The 23247-nt window shown below is 41.2% G+C and overlaps 1 protein-coding gene across 2 annotated transcripts in view; it reads right to left on the bottom strand.

Annotated features, from left to right (window-relative positions):
* The window catches only part of APPL2 (adaptor protein, phosphotyrosine interacting with PH domain and leucine zipper 2), a 33276-nt gene extending 10244 nt beyond the window's left edge, over positions 1–23032 (bottom strand). Inside the window, exons 1-8 of one of the 2 annotated variants that reach the window (XM_015628196.3) lie at positions 22891–23032; positions 18166–18264; positions 8150–8209; positions 7542–7613; positions 5627–5714; positions 3392–3433; positions 3211–3269; positions 2104–2250 (exon numbers count right to left, since the gene is read on the bottom strand). In XM_015628196.3, coding sequence (XP_015483682.1) covers positions 2104–2250; positions 3211–3269; positions 3392–3433; positions 5627–5714; positions 7542–7613; positions 8150–8209; positions 18166–18264; positions 22891–22944 — 621 coding nt within the window. In that variant the 5' untranslated portion in view covers positions 22945–23032. The other variant, XM_015628197.3, reaches the window with a different exon arrangement.
* Between the last annotated feature and the right edge of the window lie 215 nt (positions 23033–23247).

Raw genomic sequence — 23247 nt, 5'->3', positions numbered from 1 at the left:
CAAGAAGCAGATTGTGGAAGTGTTAACAGTGCTCCCATTATGACTAGTACTTTTGGCGGGCGATCAAACACATGGGCAAAACAGCTGCGTTGCCTTTCTTGCTACTTCCCACTTTTGCAACTCTCCACCCTTTCACACACAGATAAGCTGCTGGCTGCTGACAGGTATGTTTCCAAAGAACTTGCTAAATGACTCAAATCAGGGAACAGGTAGCTTCTTCCACACTAGCACCAGGCAGGGCTGGGGCTCGTGGTGTTAGTAACTACCGTGTGCAATGCCACCCTATCAAAGGGAATGGGACACAGCTCACAGCTCATCCATTAGATTTAGCAGTCCAACCTCACCATAAAAGCGACTCCACCATAAAAGTTTTCAAAGTGCTGTAGCAAAGTCAGTCAGGAAAGCGTAGCTGTGCTTGCAGAAGCCTCCAAGGGCAATTGGTTCTATCAGCTACAGTTTTACGATGGGTTTTGTTCTACTGAAGGAGCTAAAAAAGCTACTAGGGCCAAAGTGCACCTTTTGTGTCAGAAGATTAATTCTCTTAGCTGGTATGGCTCAGCAGGCACACAATAGGAGCAAAGCACTTGGTGTAGACTTGACCTTGTATTATCTGCTGCAGGGCACAGTCATCATTAGAGCCTACTGGCAACTGAGTGAAACACGGATACAGCTAGGATGTGTGTGCAATTAATTAGGGTAAACGCATAAAAATCAGTGATCTACTCTGCAAAGAGATGTAAAAGCAAATTCTTGGATGTTAAGCAATTTATTAGCTATTTCATCCACTTTAACTTGTGATTTCACTCCTATTCTCTAACCTTGGGACCTAGGATTCCCAAGATTCAGATTTCTGTAACCATGGTATAGACCACAGCCTCCCTTTACAAAGGACAGAAAGAATGCCCTCCTAAAGAGTGATTCACCTATTCTATTTCTGAAGCCTGCTTCAGAAGGAAAGAGCTCTAAATTCCACTGATGATAAATGTTGATGCCAGTTTTCAGTCAAATGAACCCTCTATTAGCCACTGTTTCTTCCAAAAATTCCATTTGACCTACTCATTTGTCGGAAATGTGAAACTGCAGACACATGTTTGAGTAATTAATTAAGAAAATAAATATTTGTGCTGAAAGGCAGTCCACAATATTTAAGCATCAACATAAACTGGCTTCTGGTTATTCAGTCATTCCCATGACAACCTGAGACTTCCCTGTATAAAGCACTGAGATACAGCCGTTTTGCCAGATGAAGTACAGGGAAAGAAAGTTCTGTTTGGCTTCCAGTAAAGGAAACCAAAGCAATTCTTACACTTAAGATAATAACAGCAGAGAATCAGTGTGAACTCCCATGGTGGGGAAAGTGACTGAATCCTCATTTACTACCTATTTTAAATGAGGCACGTTGGATACAAAATGATATCATGATGATGATGAGCCACACTCCAACCTCAAACAGAGCACCACATCCAATTTCCTGCTTTTCATAGCCCAATTCTCATTTTCCAAACACTTTCTTTCATCAAAATGAAAGACCCTTAAAATGGGTCACAGTGAGACTCAAGTGCTGATCCTCCTGATATCCTGGAGGGTCAGACTATCAGACTTCAGAAACACTCAATCAAATTGCTGTTAGAAGAAAAATTGGAAAAAGGATTTTCCAGCCTTATGCTCAATCCTCTTGACTGTTCTGTCCTTCCAGCTCTCCAGAGCATGCTCTGTTCCTCATCCTGCACACTCCTCATCAGTATGCTGAACATTATGTGCCAGGAAGGGAACTGCTACATAGGAGAGTTTGTGCAGACTGAGTAAACAGTGGAAGTAAATGCTACTGCACTGATAGCTCATCTGTGAAAAAACTAACCCAAGGCTGATTTTGCATAGAAGTGTATTGGATTTTCTTGTCATTAGTGTCTTTCCTGAATATCTAAACTATCAACTATCTGCCACAAACAAAATCTGTTGTTAGAATCCAGGCAAGCTGAATGCAAATTGTTTTCCCCCCACCCTCACTGTAATTTGTCAGTTCTCAAAATAAATCCAGAACTACAATGTTTTACCTTTTCCCAGGAACATGTCTAAGTGATACAGACACTTTACTGTCAATACCTGTCCTCGTGTATATCCTAGCATAGGTTCCATCATTGCCACTCTCTTCCTGTACTGCAGAGCATTCAGGGCACAGTAATATTGCAAGGATGAAAGGTGCTGCTTTCTTCTGGCATTTGCCACTTCTTTTGCCACTTCTGCCTTAAGCTGAACAAAAAATGATAAAGAGGTTGACAGTGTTACTGTGTATATGGATATATTTACTGATCATTTTCAAGTTATTTTTAAATCACTCTCATTACAGAACTTCTCCAGGTTAAAATGAAGGATGAGAAACAAAGAAAGGAAATCGAAAACCCAAAGTACTTCAAGCCCTTCCCTGTCACAATACTTACGAATTTGGGGAGCCCTGGTGACTACAAACTATGTAACTACCACCACTAAATATCTGGATCAGATCTCTGTGGAAGAAATTTATTTGCAGCTGAGATCACAACACAAGTCTGCCAGTGCAGAATTCAGAGGTAAATAATTCACAGTATGCCATATCACATTGTGTTCCATAAAGCGTTTCCTTTCAAGGACCATCCTGCAGAACGGATTCACTCTCAGGACAGGGCCAGCCATACACTTTTTGACTAAGGGATGTATTTTAGAATAGCAGTCCAGTGGGCAAAGAAGGAGGAATGTAGAGCAATCCCACCAAGAGAGTTATGTGCATTGTTCAGTGGAATGACAGTCTATACAGAGTATGGTAACAGGAAGGTACATGTGAAGAAATGGAATGCTTTAGGAACAGCAGACACAAGGCTTTATGGCAGTTCACAATGAATTGTCCTCAGTGATACTGCATCACCACTTCAGCTGTACAACACTAGGCCTACACAAAGCTGTTTATAGTCACTTGGATTGCTTCTATCTGGAAAGCTCCCATGGATCTGAAGGACTCTAGTTGAGCACAATATTTAATCACTTGCCTAACTTGGAGAAAACAGGTGCAACTGCTGAGTTGATGTTTAAAAGCTTTATGTCTGCTTGGAAATGAAATCACAAGTATTCTTGAGCTACTGTGAATTTAAGCAATGAACTCTCCAAAGTTCAAAATCAACAACAATACAGACAGAATGGCTTATGAAAACATTCTATTTTCCCTTTCACATTTGTTACCTTTTCATTTTCTTTCCTTTTCGGTAATCTGCTATACTTTGCCATGGACACGTCATGTTCTGTAGACAAGGAATATTATTGGTTTTTTTAGAAATGTGATGTGTATGTGCACAGATTAAACATGTCTTCTTTGCTCTAACAGCTGCATATGAATAGAAAGAAACAAAACAGGGACACATACCATTGCTAGCAAGGCCAAAGAGATCCTTCAGTGTGCTTACTTCTGGAAAAGAGAAATCAGACATTCCAAGTAAAACCAGCTGTTATCACTTGGTTCAATTGAGACCATTTATGGCATATTTACTGCCCAAGTCACTCCAGCCCTTCCACAGCAGAAATGTATACATTTCTGTGCCTGTCCTGAAAATGCTAAACCAGATGGGCTTCTAGAGAAATGAATAGGCAGATAGCTAATTAAGGGTGGAGTGAGTCTATTTTATTAAGCAAGTTGTCACTCTGAGAAAGTGCGTTATCTGCCAGTGTCATTTCTCCAAAGAAGCACCATTTCAGTATGTTTATTCTGACAAAAGACCCACCACTATCATACAAGATCAACAGCTCTGAACAACCTGACAGTGCTTATGTGATACCAAGAAATTTAAGACTCATGAATGTATGAACTAAAACCTTATTGTTGTACATGATTTTTTCTCAGTGTGGAAAAGTTTTTGCTAAGCTGCTCTGTGCAAAGAAATCTGTATCTAACACACCTGACTGCTGGGTATGAAGCTTGCATTACAAACGCTGGCTGTGAGATTCTGATACAGGTAGAGAGAAGACAGACTAAACCGGCAACTTAACTTCACAAGTGTCAGGCACAAGCTACTCTTAGTGTCCCCACCAACATATGCTGCAACTGGCAAAACTCTCTCAAAAAAGCTACAAAGAAAGCACATTTACAAGAACAGACATTATGCAACTGTGAAAATACCAAGGGGAAATTGTAGGATGTCATCATGGTCTCTGATTATTTTTAACACCCTTCTCATTAATCAGTTTCGCTCCCATCATTTTTTTCCCCAGAATGCTTCATTATTACTCAGATGTAGAAAGACAGAAGATTTTTCCACCTGTAACTAACTTGAATCTACAGGTTTCTACAATATTCAATGTATCAATGTAACAGGACCAAAAGTAAATACAGTAACACAGTTATTCTTCCTTGCTTCCTTGTTTAATCCCTCTATGAAACTCAAGTGTGGCCCGGTCTCAACTAAAAATGCTGTTCTACAGACTGCATCAGAAAAAGTGATGGATAGAATAATAAAGAAAAAATAACATTCAGGGAAATTGAAGAACCTTTCATTTTTTGTCATGCAGCAACTGAAGCTTTGGTTGCAGGCTTGATACGCATTTTTGTATATTTTTTAATGAACAAGAGGGAAAAATCCTCTATTTTTTCTATGGAAAAAGAATCACTATCTCTGAGGCCAGATGAAAGAGGTGAAGAAGTGTTTATAGCATCAATATCTTACCATCCAAATTCTGCTTTAGATTTGACAGTATATGATAAACTAATTAAGAGTGGAGTGAGTTTATTTTATTGAGCAAGCTGTCACTCTGAGAAAGAAAAACGAATGGATTCGTTAACATAGGCACCTGGATGGATTCACAATTTCCCATCAGACACTGAGGAACTTAAAGTAGTCCTTATTATGCTGTAGTTGTTTTGTCTCACATCAAAATGATGTCATGAAGGCCAGAAGTGGGACTGTGACAAGTGAAATGAGCAGTGGGCTTTAAAAAAAAAGAAAAAGGAAAGAAGGAAATGCTGCTGCAAAACCTCCAATTTCTGTTGCATAAGTAGGTAAGAGTGTCCTTGACCTTGAATATGAGCTTGTTTCTTTTGAAATTACATCAAATGTTCGAGTTACTGCCTTGTTGTTTAAGCAATGAAATCCCAAATTGGTGAAATCAGGTAACTCAGAACTACCCTTGCATGCCAAGGATTTAAAGAGGACTGATGCCTTAAAAAGTAGGGAATATACTATTCTCTGAAGTTAAAACAACAGTCTTGCTTGTGCTTGTCAAACAGCCCCAAACTTCTGAAGTGGAATAAATACAGTTTGCAAGCTCAATGCATGGCTAAATTTCCCTTCTGGCAATTATAGCATCACTGACTTCAGTGAAATTACACTGGTGTAAAAGCACAGTGACCCAACAAAGAACAAAGCTGTGTATTTTTAAACTTGCACCATATGGTGCATAAAATGTTATGTGGTGAACTTGAACTTGTTTTGTCTGAGTAGAAGCATGCACCTGTCAGTGAAATTCTGTAGCAGAAAAAAACAAAAACCCAAGAACTTTCCTGTGAATCATCAAAGAACAAATTAATACACGGCATTATGTCTCAGTTTATGATGAAATAAACAAGAAGAAACATATAAGGAAAATCAAAACTTAGAATAAACTTTACCTGTGAGGTCCTTTTCTCTAAATTGTATTATTGGGAGAACCATTGTATCTGCAAGCTGTTTTGCCAGTTCAGAATGAAGAATATTGAGCTGAAACAGAGAATTGTTCTAAGACACAATGTAGATAAAAACCCCAGACCACAGAACATCAAAACACACCAGCCATTTGTGCCCAGTGGATATAATGTACTTCAGTGTTCAAAATACATTTCTTAAAGTATCTGAGACAGATGGGGATCCCTAAATGCTTCATTCCTGCCTGGTATTTCCCAAGGATCCAAGAACTTTTCAGTTCCCACATAACGGATTAGGGCAATTCATTTGACTATTCTAATGCTTAGCCCAACAGGATTTGAACTGTAATTATCCTTTATTAACCTGTTTTTGTTAAGTCTCAATGCCATGGAGTTACAGCCCCACCACCACAACTACAGTCTTCCCACGAACAAAGGTTAACCAGGACACAACCACAACAGGGGGCAACCACAATGAAAGGTCCCACTCAAATATTTTACCTCCACAGCAGTTTCCCACTGATGGCTTTGCAAGTGTTTCTACACTTCAGCACTCAGCTGTTTAAAAGCACCCATGTGACACTATATAGGATGAAGGCAGGCAAGGCTTTCATGTCAACAGTGCCATGCTAAGAATATGAGATGGGTGCAGGCAGGACAGCTATCAGTCACACTGCTGGAGCACTAGGAGGGTGATGAAGTGACATCCTGCCTGTTTTCTCAGTGTCCTGGATACCTCCAGGCAGTCTCATGCAAGTAAAGATGAAGTCAGGATTTCCCACAAGACAATACAACTCAATGCTGATGGAACAGACAATTAAATAAGCACAAGGGGAAGCTAACACACAGAAAAGGAGGCCAAGGAATGGAACAAGTTCTTGTGAGGGAAAATGTGACTGACAGAACTGAGCAGAGGCTTTCAGCTTTCTGCCCCCAAAAGGCACCATCCTCAAACCTGGGAAGGAGAAAGTTCTTGCTTTGATCTATTTGGAGTTCATATAAGCAACTACAAAACTTGTAATAACAAATGCTCCTTTCTAGTATCCCAAGAACACACATGCAGTAAGAAAAGCCTAAAAAAAAAAAAAAATAAACCTTTGGGATTCCTCTCACTACATCCTTAGAGTTATCCATGGGCTCTAAAATTTTTAACTTACTTTTCGTCCCACAACCCTGTCTCCTCTCCCGAACAGCAGACCTCAGTACAGCCTTTTGCCTTCTTAGTCAAAGTTGGAAGCAGACCAATGAGAACTGACTTTTCTGACAGCACAGAATTGCTCACAGCACAAAGATTGCTATGACAAATGAAACCTAAGCTAGAAGGACCTAGATACCAAGGCCATATTGAAATGTTCCATGGGCAGGTCTAACAAAAGCATTTGCAAACACTCCCAGTACTTAGCAGCAACCTCCAGGGTGTGGAGGTATTCACTGCACACAGCTTTACTGTATTCACCACACAGTACTGCAGCCTTCCCCAGACATCTCTGGATTCTGCATGATCTCACAGCAACTAAACTGCAACTCTACCCATTCACAGCTGCCTAGCATCCATACCTGGCAAGTTTTGGCTCAAACTGCAGTGTTTAAAGCTTAGAAATGTGTAATTTTAATATGGAATTAAATAAAAGATTGCCCCAGCCTAGATGACACATCCTTTTTTAGTCTCGTTTTAAGTTCCCTTAGGAATTTCAGCTTTGTTCTGAGGATAGAATATGGGATGAAGCCACAGAAACATCTCTAACCATTATGGAAGGGTGGTATCAAACTTTCTTATCCAGAATGAAATGACTCTAAAAGCCAAGCACAATCTAGCCTTGAGTGGGAATCAAAATAAGAGACACAAAGAAAACCCCACTAATATTGTGTATTGTAAAAAGAGAATATTAGCAATTCAAATTACCTCATCCACAACTTTTGAAAAATAATGGAGGGTGGATATCACTTCTTCATCTCCTTTACCTAAGGCAAAATGCTGGAAATAGAAACACACATTTGGTCCATAAACCAGTAAATATGAATATAAAATACATAAAATACAACACATGGTTTACTACAAAGCTAATGAATATTTCTACAAAATGCAACAAATTATAAAAATAAATATAAAACCAGAAACTCATTAATATACATTATTTTACCCTGCACTTACTGTGTTAAATTAAGTGTTAATTCTTATTATACTCATTCATATTATACTAATTTTAAAGTCATAGAACTGGAGCAAACTAACTTGTATGTTCATAAATTTATTAATTCAGATTTTGCACCTTTTGGATTTTTTTTTTTTAATTTGCTTGACTCTTTTCTTAAGATTCTTCTTTGCTTGGTTCTTTTCTTAAGATTCTCAAAAATTACCCAACTCACTTGAACACCCTGGGGAAATTCACAACTGCATTCACGTGAAACCAAGTAAAGCAAATGCACTGAGCACTTCCAGAGAACAGTGTTTACAGAGCTCTTCACAAGTGTTGAGGCAGAAAAGAAATCAAAGTCATGTGCTGAACATACCTGCTTTTCATAGGCAAGGAGCTGCTTTGAAAGCTGCTGTGTGGCAAGACACATTTCATTCTACAAACAAAAATGACATGTTAACAGAAATAATGAAAGGTCCCTAGTGCTACTGTTAACACTACTTTGTTACCAGCTTCTTGACTGAATCTGACACTGCTTACACAAACATTCAGCTGTGTGCAAACAGCAAATCCCAAAATACCTGCACACAAAATACCTGCTTTCAGTTAGAATAGAGTTAATTTCTTCTCAGAAGCTGTTAGAGTGCTGTGTTTTGGATTCAGACTAAGAATGGTGCTGATAACACACTGATGATTTGGATTTTTGTAAAGTTTCATTTATCCTAAATAAAGGATTTTTTTTCCCCTTTTTCTTGAGCTTGGCCAGTGAGAGGGCACTCAGAAGAAATTGGGAGGGAGCACAGCTGGGACAGACAACCCAAAAGACCAAAGGGATATTCCACACCATGGACCATTGTGCCCAGTAAATAAATTAGGACACGTATCTTAAAGGAAAACCAGTCTGGGTTCAGGAAGGGAGCTCAATCAATTAGTGGGTCGTGAACAATTGCAATGCACATCACTTTTTTTTCCCTTTTTACTATCATTATTGTAATTTACCATTATTATTGTATTTTACTTTATTTTCAATTATTAAACTTCTTTTATCTCAAAATACAAGTTTTACTTTGATTCTCCTCCCCATTCCACTGGGGTGAGTGGGACAGAAATAGGGTTGAGCAAGCCACAGAAATAGGACTGTCAGTACTTCCAGCTGAGCTTAAACCATGACAACAGAGAAGCAGAAGTAAGAGCTACATAATTCAGATCTATAGTTTAACTACTTTGAATAGAGCTAAGATTTGGGGAGTTTGGTTTGAGGCTTGGGTTTCCCCCACCACAAGAAAATAACAAAAACTAGAACAACCTCAAACACGTAGGCTGCCACACCAGCACAAGAATGTTTCATACATAATAATTTTCCCCCAAAATCTACATCAATAAGGTGAACCAGCAGATGTGCCTCCATAATGCAGTCATGCTCAGGGAATGTACCAATGCAATTACAGCGCTGTAAGTGGCTACAGGAGCACAAACCAGCACATCTCTCGTTGTGCTTACACCAGGTAAGATTTGTAGGGAAGGTATATAATTTTACTTGGCAGCTGGAAAAACCAGACAAGCATTTGGATATATCAATCTTTAATCAATGTATTCCTAACACTAGCATATCAACTGCTCTGTCCCTGATTTGTCAACAAGGACTTACAACAATAATAAAAGCAAAAAGGGAAGGGGGTAACTGACATCGGTCTTAACCCCTATCAGATCCTTCTCATGCTCAGAAATGCAAAAAACCAGTAACTTTAATTTTAAACCTTAAAAAACTATTCCCGTCTCCAAATATATAAGGCCATAGAGATTTTGTAAAACTAGGAACAAATCTCTGAACCCTTTATACTAGGGCTGACACAGAAAACCATTAAAACTGGGACAGAGCTTGTGTGCTCTCTTATTGTCCCTTGTCATTCTGAGCAAGCAGAGGCCAACACAGAGAACTATCTGGGCCAGAGAGCCTGAAACACCCTTTGCTTTGGCCTGCTGCCACCTGTGACATACTGCATTACAGCCTGGTGCTTCTGCACCGCCTTGGCACGCCAGGACTTCATATGGGCAGCAGGGCCCAACATTCAGTCAGTGTTCAAGTGTGCCCAAGTGCTCAGGGAAATAAAAAAAGTCAAACCAAAGCAGCTACAGCCTAGGTACCAGCAACTGCATGTGAGCACATGACAGGAAAAGTTGAATGAGATAATTTTGACCATCTTAAAACCGTGGTGGAAACACTCAGAGGCAGGAGGAGATGGCACAGCAGAGGCCTTCTGAGGTACCAACAGGAGTTCAGAGCTGAGAGAATGGGGGCCCATGCTTGGATCATCCACACCCCATGACTATTCTCACTTCACAGTGACGGATTAGTCTTATTTCTTGTCTCAGCCCAATTAGTAATAAGGACCACACTTTTCACACAACAATAATGCCAATGATTCCTCTAAGATTTGCAGGTTGATTATGTAGATTATATAGGTTTTTTCCTTTACACAAATACTTGGTATTTAACCATTTCCCAAGGCACGCGATGGAAAAGGATGTTCTGCCTTATAATGAAAAAAAACAAATCCTGTTAAGGGGTCAGACATGGATAGGAATGAGCCTAAACTATCTGCCCCCAAGCAGTCTCCCCAACCAGAGAGACTTTGCCACCTTCAAAGTGGGAGCTAGCAAGCAATGAGTTTATGACAGGGAGGACAGGACTCCCTGCAAGTATACAGAAGACATTAAAAGGGTTTGTTTGTATGCATGTGGGAGAAAATTAAGATTACAAAAAGAAGCAGAGGTTCTCAGACCTGGCATCTTTTTCATAAACACAACCTCAAAGATAGTGTTCTTGCAGCTCTTACCCAGTTCTAAGTCCTGACACAGGTACTGAAAGCCAACTGAAACTTGTACAGCTGGATCAGGGTGAGAGAACTCTTCTGAAATAAATCAAGTGTCAGAAACACGCCTCTTTTCCCTGTTTATTTCAATTTACTTATTCCTGCAAACTCTGCAGTTTTGTGACCTGCTTTGAATCCAGAGAATACATGCTTCTGGCTTAAATTTCCTAAACTAAAAGATGCTTCAGAATAATGGGCTGATAAAAAAAAAACAACCAACCAAAATCCCCAACCCCTAAAGAACCCTGGCCAAAGACATCCTGTTCCTTTGTGTCCACCATCCACAAGGCTTCTGCCAGTTTGGTTTTCAGACTCAATCCTCAATTTCCTCACTTAATATTCAAAGGGCATCACTACTCATGTGTGTGGGGAAGTTTGAAGATGGGCAGTGTAAAGAGATGAGTGGAATAAGCATTTTATGGGGATTACCACTCCCCAGAAGTGATCTCCAGTATGTGACAGGATAATGGGAGAATTCATAAACCCTGAGGATCTCGAAGGGCTGTAAATTAACAACACCTTACCAAGTACACAATCAAGTGACAACAGTTAATTAACTGACCTCAGGCAGACATTCATAGCCTACTACTCCAGATACAGAACAAATTGAGAGACGTGCCTGACACAAAACTTACTTTGGGATTTTAGGCTGATTTGGGGACAACAGTTCCATGTATTACTCACAACCCACTACTGCCAGCTGGTCACATTTTTCATTTATTGGCTCAGTTCTTTGTGTCAGAACACCACAAACTTGTTACTCAATCCTCAATCCCTACCCATGTGAAAAAATGAATCCTGTGTCCTTCATCCTCCCTCCCAACACCTGCTAGACTTAGTTCCCATTAGAGGTACAAAATCATTAACTGTATCATTTGGGAAAAAAACAAAACCAAACAAAAATCAAAACAAAACACACCCCAAAACTGTAAACAAATCAAGTTAAGCTAGCAAGTTGAAACACAGTCCATTGCATAAGGAACAGGAAGCAGGCAAAGTGCTCTGCTGACCTAGTGGTAATACTGCATTGCTAAGCATACTAATCTGGGAAAGTTTGGTTTAATCCCCCTCCCATTTCTTCCTAATCAGCCTTTTCCCCTCCCCCTGCCTTGCTGCCATTCAGTTCCAAGACTTAGAAGTTATTTGCATTGCTTCAATTGACAGATCCACTAAATCCAGGCAAATTATTTTAACAGGTTTTAATCTATTTCCAAGGCATTTTCCCATGGATACAGCAACACTGATGTCCTTTGTCCTGAAGTGACTGCAATTCAATACACCACAGCAAAAGAAAAGCTACAATACATTCCTGACTCCACATCTCTTCCACATTATCTTGACATTTCAGAATTCATCACGCATTTATGGAGTGGGAGAGCTATGAATGAGACAATATATCAAGCAAAAACTCAATAAAATCCCAAACATAAATTGAAGCCTTCTAAATGAAGGCAAACTTAGCCAGTATTGGGCCATACAAATACATTCATTCACACTAGATGGTTTTATTTAACAGGGAAGACATCTCTCCAGCATTAATATAAAAAAGTGTACCAGAAGAAAGAAAAAACTTTATGTAAACAAGTATAATGAAATGAGTAGTGATTGCAGATGTGGGGTTTTTTTCCCCTTTTCTTTAACCCTGACTTGCATGATAGCCCTAGTAATAGATTTCTAGGAGTCTAGTTCAAATGGATAAGGTAATGGAAGTGGTGGCTTGAATCTAGAATTAATCTACCCAAAATGAAAAACAGCTGATTTAAAAATACTGTTTAATTTTCAAGTTACTTCAATACCTGACTCAGCCTTCAAATAAGCCAGGGGTGAAAAAAAAAGTCCAGCTTATTTTCTGAGTTAGTGCCCAGAGCAAAGACTTGCGGCTGATTCCACCTTCTTCATTATCACTTTTATTCACTAAGCTGTTCATATCATCAGAAGAGACTGATTTTTCTACAACCTCTGCATTAAAATATTCATGCCATTTACAATTTCCCAGTGATGCAGCCCATCCATTTTTAGGATCTCTGTATTTTTCCAAAATAAACACTGAGGACTAATCTGCTGAAATCCGAAGGTATTTCTGTAGACAGTTGTCTAACAGACTACAGATTTGAGGGCATGTAAAGGATTAAGTTGAGCTATAAATTAACTTCTAAAGACACAGAACTATTCCAGCATGCCCAGTTCAAATCCCAATATAATGAAGCTTTCTGCAAAGCAACTGTCCTACTCCAGCTACTGTTGGCATTTTTAAAACTGCAACACAGAACTGCCAAAGGCTGCTTCACATAAACAAGCATGACACTGGTAAAGGTATTTGTCCATGCACTCTGTATAGACACAGAATGACACACAATACATTTTGGCTTACATCTGGGAAAACTTGATGCTTCATCAAAGAGAAAAAAGACCCAGGAATGCGGTTGAAGTGGAAGACCCATGAGGTAGCTGCAGCCTGTCCACCCCTTCAGAACTCAGCACACATTTACCTTCCAAGTCAGACACAGCACAGAAAGAACTGTGTCTTGATACAACAGTTTTAGGCAGCTCTATTTACATATGCTTACCTTCCTACAACACAGAATTATCCAGCAATCTAGTAAATGGCACAGTCCCACAGGCTTAGGTTTGCATATTAAATGGCTTGGAAATGTGAACCCAGGGTTGCAGAAGCTAAGCCTCACTGGGGTGCTCAGGCTGCACAGCATTTTACAAGATCAGGCTAACATATGGCTTGCCCTGGTGCTGATTCACAGCATGGCTTTCCATCCTTACAAATGGGAACAGCTCAGCAAAGGATCATCCAATAGCTCCAAGGAATAGAAGCCACCAGTCAAAGCCCTGCTGAAAAACACCAAGAGCAGCTACAATAGGGTGGTTAGCTCAGCACAGAAAGAATATCTTCTGTCAAAACAATTACTACCAGCAGGATATCCATACATTTATGCTGCCTCAGATCTCCAGATCCTCCTTAGCAAAATGTTTACTTGCTTCCAGGCACGGTGACAATGCTGACTTTATAGGCAGTACTAAATCCAACTCCCCTGCCTTTGTAAATATATTAGTTCTCATGTGCTCATCTCTGTCAGCAAATGACATAGACAATGACATTCATATAAGGTGAGTATGCCTCAGGAAGGTAAGAGATATGATGCAAACCTATGAGTATGGAATAATAATACATACAGTATTTCACAGAAGTCAGTGATGACAACTGCAATTTATTGCAAATGTTTGTCCCATTCTAACGCTCAGTTGAAGCTTCTCTATGTTGAACTAAAAGTTTATAAAATTCTAACTTAATTTTTGTTCCATTAAAATGTTTTAGGAAAAAAAGGTCTTATAATTTGAAAAGGCAACAAAATTGTTCCTGAAGACATGAAGAGAAAACAATTAAAAGAAAAGCTGTATCAATGCTTACTTGCTAATTAAGCAAGAAGTCTCAGCACCTGGGGTTAGCTATGCAACATAATAAATATGAAAGTCCATGCATAGCCTAAAGAGCCTGACACCCACCTATTGAGTTACAGCCTTCTGAAGGCAATACACAGGAAAATCAAACAAGCAGCACTGCTGAACAATGCAGACATGAGGAACCATGAATTTGCAGAGAGAAGTAACACTTACAAAGCGCTACTTAAAATAGCTCAACAGATTCAAGCTGACCTGACACCCATGTAATGTGGTATCTATAAACCAAGACTATTCCATAACTGTTTGGAGTTATGGTGTTTCTCTAAGAGTCTGGATGTAAAAAGGCAGTAAGCTCCAGAGGTTGTTGCTGCTTTGCCTCTGCACCTCTGGAATCACAAGACAATTGCTCACAGAGACAGAGATGCTGAACAAGATCATGCTTCACAATTCCCATGGTATTCCCTCTCCAAATTTATTGATAAAGACAACATGTGTTTCTTTTTACTCCTCTTCTGACATCACTGCCCCTGTTTCTAGACAGGACTCATGAGATGAAATCTCTTTACAATGACAAAATACTGCGTCTTACTCTCGCCCGCTCAACTGTTTATTCCTTCTAAGATAGAGACACAAGAGTCTCCTAAATTTACTAAAGGCATTTTGATTCCCAGCTCAGCCATTTCTATAGCCTGATGGAGAACTGGAAATGATACTAAAGCTCTGAAAACAATTTACTACGACAGTGGTCAGGAAGGTAAACTGGGCACACTTTGCTCATACACCATTGCAAGAACCTCAGCATTGTAAATTAAGCAAATTACATTTTCCAACAGTCCTTGTTTGCTGCTGCCTTATAATATTTTTCATTTATCAGGAACTAAAACATCCAGACAAACACAACATTTACAGAAACCAACAGTAATGTCAGATGCAACATCAGGGCTTGCATGCAAGAAGGAAGCACTACAAGGATAAACTCTATAAGGAAGAGTTCCTGTATAAGACCACTACTGTGGTAACTATTTCAGGGTACTGTAGCACAGCTGGGACACCTACAGCAGGAAGCAGAATATGTACTCACACAGGTGTGGTTTATTTGACAAACATAAAAATGCTCCACTGTGCTTTATTGTATGTAATCACATTGGTTTGCCAGATCAACCAAACCTCACTCCTCCAGTGCTACTTTTGGGTTCTGTGACTTCTTAATCAGGGCATCAGGGCAACCTCACTCCTTAAGTACTGCTTTTGGGTCCTGTGACTTCTCCTCTATCAGGGCATCGCACAATGCATCTGCCTTGTAGCATCACAGCCCCTTTCTCACTAAAGAGCTCCATGTGCAGAAGAGTCACCCCCTGATCCCATGTGGTGTGGGTGCCCAGGAAGGTGAGAGCAATGTCCTCATCCTGCAAGGCAACCAGAGGCTTGTAAAGCACCCAGGGCCCTGCAGCCAGGGCAATCTGCTACCCATGCATCACCCAGCTGCAGCACAGGAAGCAGAGCCACTGCTGCACGGGATGCTGCACATCCCTCCTTACACTCTTTTTAAAGTCCTGATCGAACACATGGAAGTCTGAAAAGATGTTTAAAAGGATTCCCATTTTCCTAAATGTTTTTTTAAAAAATATGGCCAAGTATTTCTTTTTCACACTTCTTTCAAATGCACTGATCCAAGTGCTAAAAGCAGTTTGAGCAGTCACTTTACAAATTTAGTGTGGCTCTCCACACAGAGCAGTGTTTTGAGACAGCTATAGACAGCTATAATCATACATCCACATGGTTAATTAACAGCATGCAGTTGGTACTAATTGCTACTCCCCTGAGACTTTGCACAGGAGCAATGTTAACTGTTGTTATTTGATCACAAGCCACAGTGGTTTGAATTACATGAAAATCTGAGTTTTCATCACAAGAAACACCAAACTTCTAGTAAGCTAGCCCAAAAAAAAAATCTTGAAAACATGGTTAAGACATCTGAGAAATGTCAAAGTTCAGAAAAAAAACTATGGAAGAAAACAAAGTTAACATTTTTGTAAACTGTCATAAGTGTTTTGAGAGGGCATAAACCCTGAATTTTCAGTACTGGAGACTGGCACAACCAGCCTCAACCACTGCTGCTTTGTCTGACTGTCATGACAGTGATCCCAGTCATTTTATGGTCATTGTTTTAAAGTAGGTCAGAAACTGTAACTCCTATCTTATAGATACGGAAATCAGAGCAGGAGATGACAATGACTTTGCAAAGAGAAAATCTGACTTTGCAGAGATAAAATTTAAGCCAGGGAAATAAAAAGGCAAATTCAGACAGTTTCTCAATACTCTCAGCTTTTACAGAGTTGGCAACACCTGCTACTGAGGCCCAGATAACACAGCAACAAAAGTGCTTTTTCTCTCTCTCAAGTTGTGATTAGGCAGCCAAGAAATAGCACAAACGTTTTTCTTAACTGTCCATTTATGTTTAGTAGGCAATTCAGCATTACCCTTCTATTTCTATATCTCAAAATTGCATCAAACTCCGAAGACCTATTTCAAAGAATATATCCAATATTCACAAATGACTGAATATTTACATCAAACTAAAGCAGTGCTCAGGAAAGAAGTGGCCAAAAAGTGCTAGAGAAATGAAGTAGACTCAGTAGTACTGCAAACTACTGACAGGTAAATATACTGAGATAATGAGAAGAAAAAGGAAATGTTATAATTGTGGTGAAACAAATGGAGAAGGCTAAAAACCAAGATGAAAAGGAAGGGGCAAACAAAAGCAGAAAAAGCTTTTTTTTTTCCTTGAATCACAGACCAGAGCAAGCACTTCCTAAAAAGACATCCTAAAACGTCATTATCAGCAGAAAGGGGCATGCAGCCCACAAGCTGGACATTGAAAATCAGATTTATCTCCTGATTCCCTTCCTCATCCATTTCAACCCTACCCAGTCTTTGCTGTCAGATTCCTACCACTCAATGTCCCCCTGCTCTTTGTTACTCTTAAAGAACCATGACTACCAAAATGCCTATCCCTGACTTTCAGTGCTGATTTCATGTCACCTCTCGAGCCCTCCCTGGGCCATGCCCTGCATCATTTCCTATGTACCTAAGCACTGCTGGCTGCTCTGCATCTCCACAACATCCAGGACATGAAAACTTTGAAGCTCTCCAAAGCTGTATCCTCCAGGTATAGGCAGCCAGATCCTGGAGAAATGGTTCTTCACTGTCAAACCATCAGTCACCCAAAGAGCAATCCCACCAAACGGACATACACTTGCAGTTGACTCATAGCTGAGCTGATTTCTAATAATGTAAGGATCAGGCACTCCTCAGGGAAATTCAAAATACCCCATAGCTCTTAATCTCTCTGTGTACTGTGATTTACTGGTTTAAGAATAGAAAAGTTGTTTCTAGTGAACCCAGGAATTTAACCTACATAAATACTTGCAAAACTTCCATGAGACATTGTGTTACGTCTTTAAAGACCCAGATACGGCATTTTGAAACACCTAATTTTATGCACATGGGAATCAGCTGCACTGAAAATCACTCAGATTTACATTTTCCAAAGCACTGGATATAATTTCTCATACAGGTTTTACTTTCAAAGAGATTTAGTCATCTAGGTCATGTAAACACTCTAGAAAATGTTATTTTTCCTGATCCAGCTCATTTTTTTTTTTCTCAGCTACTGTAGGCACTTGATTTTAGTATGACCCAAAGTGCACGTCTGCCCTGTAATCAATGGACATGGGCAGTTCCCTCCAAGAGGTGAGTCACAGCATCAAAGTTAGGTGCCTAAAGTCAGTGTGCAGACCTGGGAATTGTGTCTACATTTTGTCAAGCAATTTTGTCATGGCTGGCCTCCCCAAAAGGAGGGAGCACAATTTTACTTTGATTAATTGTTTGGAGACACAGTAAATAACTCTTTTTTTTTCATAAATACGAGTTTTCTGAGCATCAAGGCACGAAGAGGTTCAGCTACCAGATGAAAAACACCCACAATTCCTCTTAAACCACGGAAGGTACATGTACTTAGCAACTTTAATGTAAATAATAGCATCATAATAGCAATTTATCTTCTACTCCACATTGAACAAAAGAAATAGAAATGTAAAATTACCTGGGCACCATAGACTCGTTGCATTGCCTGAAGCAACTGATTTGTGTATTCAGTAAGGGTTCCTGCATCTTCTTCAAAGACACTGAGCAAAGAACGAGTCTTCAATGAAAGAAAAAAAAAGCAAACAGTTTTTAGTCCTGAGTGGAAATATTAAAAAGAACCATAAACAACTACAAAGAGATGCCAGTAAAAAGTAAAAATCCATCAGAAATGCCCTTGACTTGCACTATTCTGTTTATTCAGAATCACTAAACACATGGAACATCAGTTCTTTTATTAAGGATAGGAACTGAGGCACAAAGAGTCAAAGTGATATAATGTAATGGCCACATCCTGACTCCCAGGCTCTTGTTCCAACTAATAGACAGTCCTTCCAACATAATTAGGAATGTAAAAAATCCTGAGTATCTTCCTGCTGACAACAGTAATTCAAACCACGTTAAGGACTGGGGGTCAAACACCACAGCTTGCTCATTTTACTTCTCCAGTGTCAGAGTGCACTGAAAGCACCCCTTTCCAGTGAGATAATTTACACTCTGTTATTCACTCCCTACTGTCTTGAGCAACTCTTAAGGGGCCAAGGCCAAAGCGAGCTGATGTCACTGGACCAAACAACTGAGTGTTCATCTCCAAGAGGCACACAAGGATACACCCACTTGGAGATACCCTGTCCTTTCTTCACTCTGCTAACTCATCCTTGTCAGCAAGCTGGAACAGGAAGGAAGAATTCGTGTTACCTTAAACAAATTCCCTTGGTTTGTTTTGGTGCAATCATCAGGAATAAAGAATTATGTTGCTGAAACAGCTCCCGAAAGGGAAAGAAAAGACATTTCAGAATAATGCTGGGCTCCAGAATTTGCTAGATCTTTACAATAATTAAAGAGGAAAGACTGTCCCTTTAACAAAATCATGATCCATACTTAGTCTTAGCTTTGATAAATCCAATCTATTTGAGGCTAACTGGAAATGTCTCTCCATCTGTACAGCTAACTCATATGACATTAATGAGCTTCATCTGCTTACATGAGGGGCATACATAAACTCCAGTACTTTCATAGACATGTCAGTCCTGCAAAAGAGCAAGTGCTTTATTTATCCTCCTACTACAGGAATCTCTAATCGACCTGAGGCATCCAGGATTGAATTTGGGAAATTTATTTTCAAAGTTTTAAGGTACTCCACTATTTTAACAGAAGGCACATGCACTTCCCTAAGGCATTTATTCTTCTCTGCAAAACTTACTGCCCAAACTTTCTTGTCCTGAAAAAGTCAGCACCAGCATCCTTCAAGAATCCTGGCCTGTGATTAACTATCTTTCCATCTCTGCTGAGAAGTATCTAAGCCAGAAACTAGTGCTGCTCAGCAGTTAAAATACGTGACCTGGGAGTCAGTCTTTGGGTTCTCTTCGGTACCTTCTTACTCTGAGTAACTTTAAAAGCTCTCAGCAGTTCACTCTGCTGATGTGCTGAGTTGCTACAACACTTCCTACCTGAGAGATGCTGGCAGTTTGGGAAGCCAGTTTGAGATCCTAGCATGTAAGGGAATATGCATTACAAAGTATTGTTTTCAAATAAAGTGAATATAAAAACCAGAGAATGGAGAGAAGTCCAATTTGATGAAACAGATAGCAAGAACCCAAATGTTTAAAGGCCCTTTGTACAGAACTCCCCTGTAAGGACTGCAGCATGATTTCAAGAGTTTTCCACACTAAGATATTATTTCAGTAACTGAAAACATATTGATTTTCAAAAATATCTGGTTTCTGTTTTGTTTTCAATGATGTATTGAAACGAGCAAAATAATGTCAATAAAATATCTTGTATCTATACAGTGTTCAAGCTGTGTTACAAAGGAACGTGAAAAGTACAGGGTACAAAGTTGGTGAAAAAATAAATCTGGGGAAAGCAAAAATTATAAAACTTGACATAATGTTTATCAAGCCAAAACTCAAAAGTTATAAAGAAATTGCCTGAAGTAGGCCACAAATCACACACTTCATCCTGCTGGAAAAGGTTCCCAAATACAGGAATGTCAGCTACATTTGTAAACTTTACTGAATTTTTGCAGGCTCAGATTTTTCATTTGTCTAAATATGGCTTGAGGTATAGCAGCTCCAGGAACCAACTTCTGAAAGTCTTGGCCTCTGTTATTAGCACATTGTTCAAAAATAATAAAAACAATAAATGATTCAGACAGTTTGGAAGTTATTCTTGGAAACTTTAACATGTAAGAATACCATACAAAATTCACTGCAACAAAATACCAAGATGCGTGTATTTTCTTTGTTGCTATTTTGATAAATTTTGGAATAGCAGCTAATGTTGCTGAAATAAACCAATAATCCAAATATTAAGCTAACATTTAGGAGGCCCCATTATTCACATTATCTCAATTTCTGGAAAGATAGTTTCTAGCTTCATGTAAGTACTTCTCTTGATTTTAGCATGACTGCTGACATGATTTGTTCTCTATTTTGTAGCCAAACACCTCAAAATTAAGACACTTCTTATGGCATCTTTCAGCCAGTGTCTGGAGACAAATCAAGACAAAAGTACTCTATTGATGAGTAGAGATAAATAAAGTTCCAGAAACCTGATGAAGAAATAACTTTGGCATAATTCTCCTTGGTCTTGCATGTAAATCACATACTTCCACAGATTATAAAAAGTGATGTTACAGCCTCATTTCACCATCCCTTTGCACTGTGACTGCACAGAGCAGAGGAGAATCAGGCTCCTTCTCACAGAAGTAAATGATCCTATAAGATGCTATGTTGCTTATTTCTGTGGAACAGAGACTAATTTTTTTGCCCTGACTTCGTGAATCTAAAGTTCCCCCCAGTGAAAAAAATCATAAAAACAGAAAAGACTGAAAAAAACCACTCCTGCTTCCTTGCATCAAAAGAATATATTTTAGCAACACTGGGACATTATATAAATTAAACAATGTCTCTCCCTCTGAAAGCTGTAGAGCTTAAAGAGAAAGCAATGACCAAATCAAGAAAAAACATCCTGCCAATGCTCAAGTTTATGTGTTGCCTGGTATTCCACTGATTGCAAAGGAGACATTGACAGCCTTCATTTCAGGACACAGGAAATACGACGACCTCCAAATCCAGTTCAGTGCATTGTTCAGCTGCTTTCAGTCAGTGTTACATTTTTAATCATCGAGGGAAGTGTTGACTGAAGAGGTAAATTAGTTCACTTCTCCTGCACATCAATTTCTTCGGCTTTAGGATGCAGTAGATAGGTTAACACTAAAAATGTTACTAACTACCCATAATAAATCTGGCACATTCTGGTAAACTGTGGAACACAGAAAAGCTCAGGCTGGTAAGGAACTCTGCAGGTCACCTTGTCCAAACCTCTGCTCCAAGCAGGGCTGACTTTGGTGTAACATCACGTTACTCAACACTTCCTCCAGCGCAGTGTTTAAAATTCCAAGGACGATTACAAATACACCACATCAAAGAGATGATGGAAATCCTTCTTACTAGAATGGGATTTCATGAAATTACAAAAAAGAACAGGATAAAATGAGGCAATTAAGATAAGACCCAAGGCTCATTAAGTCCTGACAGGTGCACTTCAGAATGTCTCATGACAGACTCTATAACACCTTGCAGCAATCTGCTCCACAGCTTACCTATTCATTCCTCCTCCTGATCCATCAGCAGACAAGTTAGGATTACAACACACATTTACTTGGGAGCTGGACCCATACTGATCCACCCTGCCCTCATTTGGTCTTTGCCCACTTCACCAACTACTTTCGTATCTCTCTCTGCACCACGCTTGGTCTCCAAGCACACCTTCCACATCCCTCCGTGGAATTTCCATTCTTTCCCCTTCCTGTTACTTCTCTCTTCCACTCAACCAGCCCCTGAATACATCAAGACGTGGCATGTTCTTCCCTGTGGGGCTTCCACAGTGCCAGGGGTCCCTTGTGCAGCTGTGTCACATCGCGGCTCCTGGCGGCGGGGCACGGGGCGCTGCCCTGGGGCCAAAGGAGGAACATCCTCCCGCCCTGCCTGCACATGGGTAAGGAAGGGCAGCGCCTCTCCTGGTTCCTCTGATCCCTTCAGAAGGTCATCTTCGGTGGGATCCGCCTCACTTGTCCTCATGGGAGCTCCTGTATGGGAACTGCGGCCCTTGAGGAGCAGGGACGCCGGTGGCGACACTCCTCCAGCCCATTCTGTCACCGGGGCCAGGTGACTCACAGCGCACAGGTGTCCCTTTCCCTTCGGGGGAAGCCAGCGCACCGAGCCCTGCCCACCCGTCCTTCCCCGACACACCTCGGCCGTTCAGGGCAACCCTCACAGCACCGAGCGCGCACCCAGACGGGACGGTGCGAGGAAAAGGCCACAGGAGTTTCACTCAGGGCGCTGAGTAGAAAAGGACACGGTGCCCCCCGCGCTGGGGGACAGCCCTCGTCCCAGGAGACCCCGAGGTGCAGACTCTGCCTGCTTTTCCCCCGACGAACTCCCCTCGGGACACCAGACCTCCCCCGCGGCCGCACGGGTGCCGTCCGCCCGTCTCAGCGCATCCCCGCTGGCTCCGGCCGCCGAGCTCGCCCTGAGCCGCCTCCCCGCACCGCCCCCGGCGCCCCTCTCCCCGCCACGGGACGCCGCTCCCCGGCCCTCGCCAGCCCGCCTCAGAGCGCTCAGGTGCGTCACACCGACCGACCGAAAACACACGGACGGGCTGTCCCGGCAGCGGTCGCTACCTGCGGACTGTCCTGCAGAGCCTCTTCCAGGAGGAGCTTGTCAACGGCGGGCATGTTGGTGGTGCGGCGCGGCGGAGCCCTGGCAGGAGCGGGGTGAGCGGCGCTGGCACGCCCCGGCGGCGGGGCTCGGCGGCGTCCCCTCCCTCTCTCCCTCCCTTCCTCCGGCCCCGCGGGGGCGGCCGCGGCGCTCTGCAGGCACCGGGCACGGCCGGACGGCTCCGCTGGCGGGGCCGGGGCCGCTCACTCCGCCCAGTTCCCGTCCGCTGGAGGAAGCGAGTCACGGGCAGGGCGCTGGGGGAGGCTCCTGGCCGCCATTAGCTCGGCGGGCGGCGGGACGCAGGCCCCGGTGGAGGGCGG

Source organism: Parus major, chromosome 1A (genome assembly GCF_001522545.3).
Source record: "Parus major isolate Abel chromosome 1A, Parus_major1.1, whole genome shotgun sequence".
Lineage (NCBI taxonomy): Eukaryota > Metazoa > Chordata > Aves > Passeriformes > Paridae > Parus > Parus major.
The sequence above is the reverse complement of the archived record's forward strand: the minus strand, read 5'-3'. Positions and strand labels throughout refer to the sequence as shown.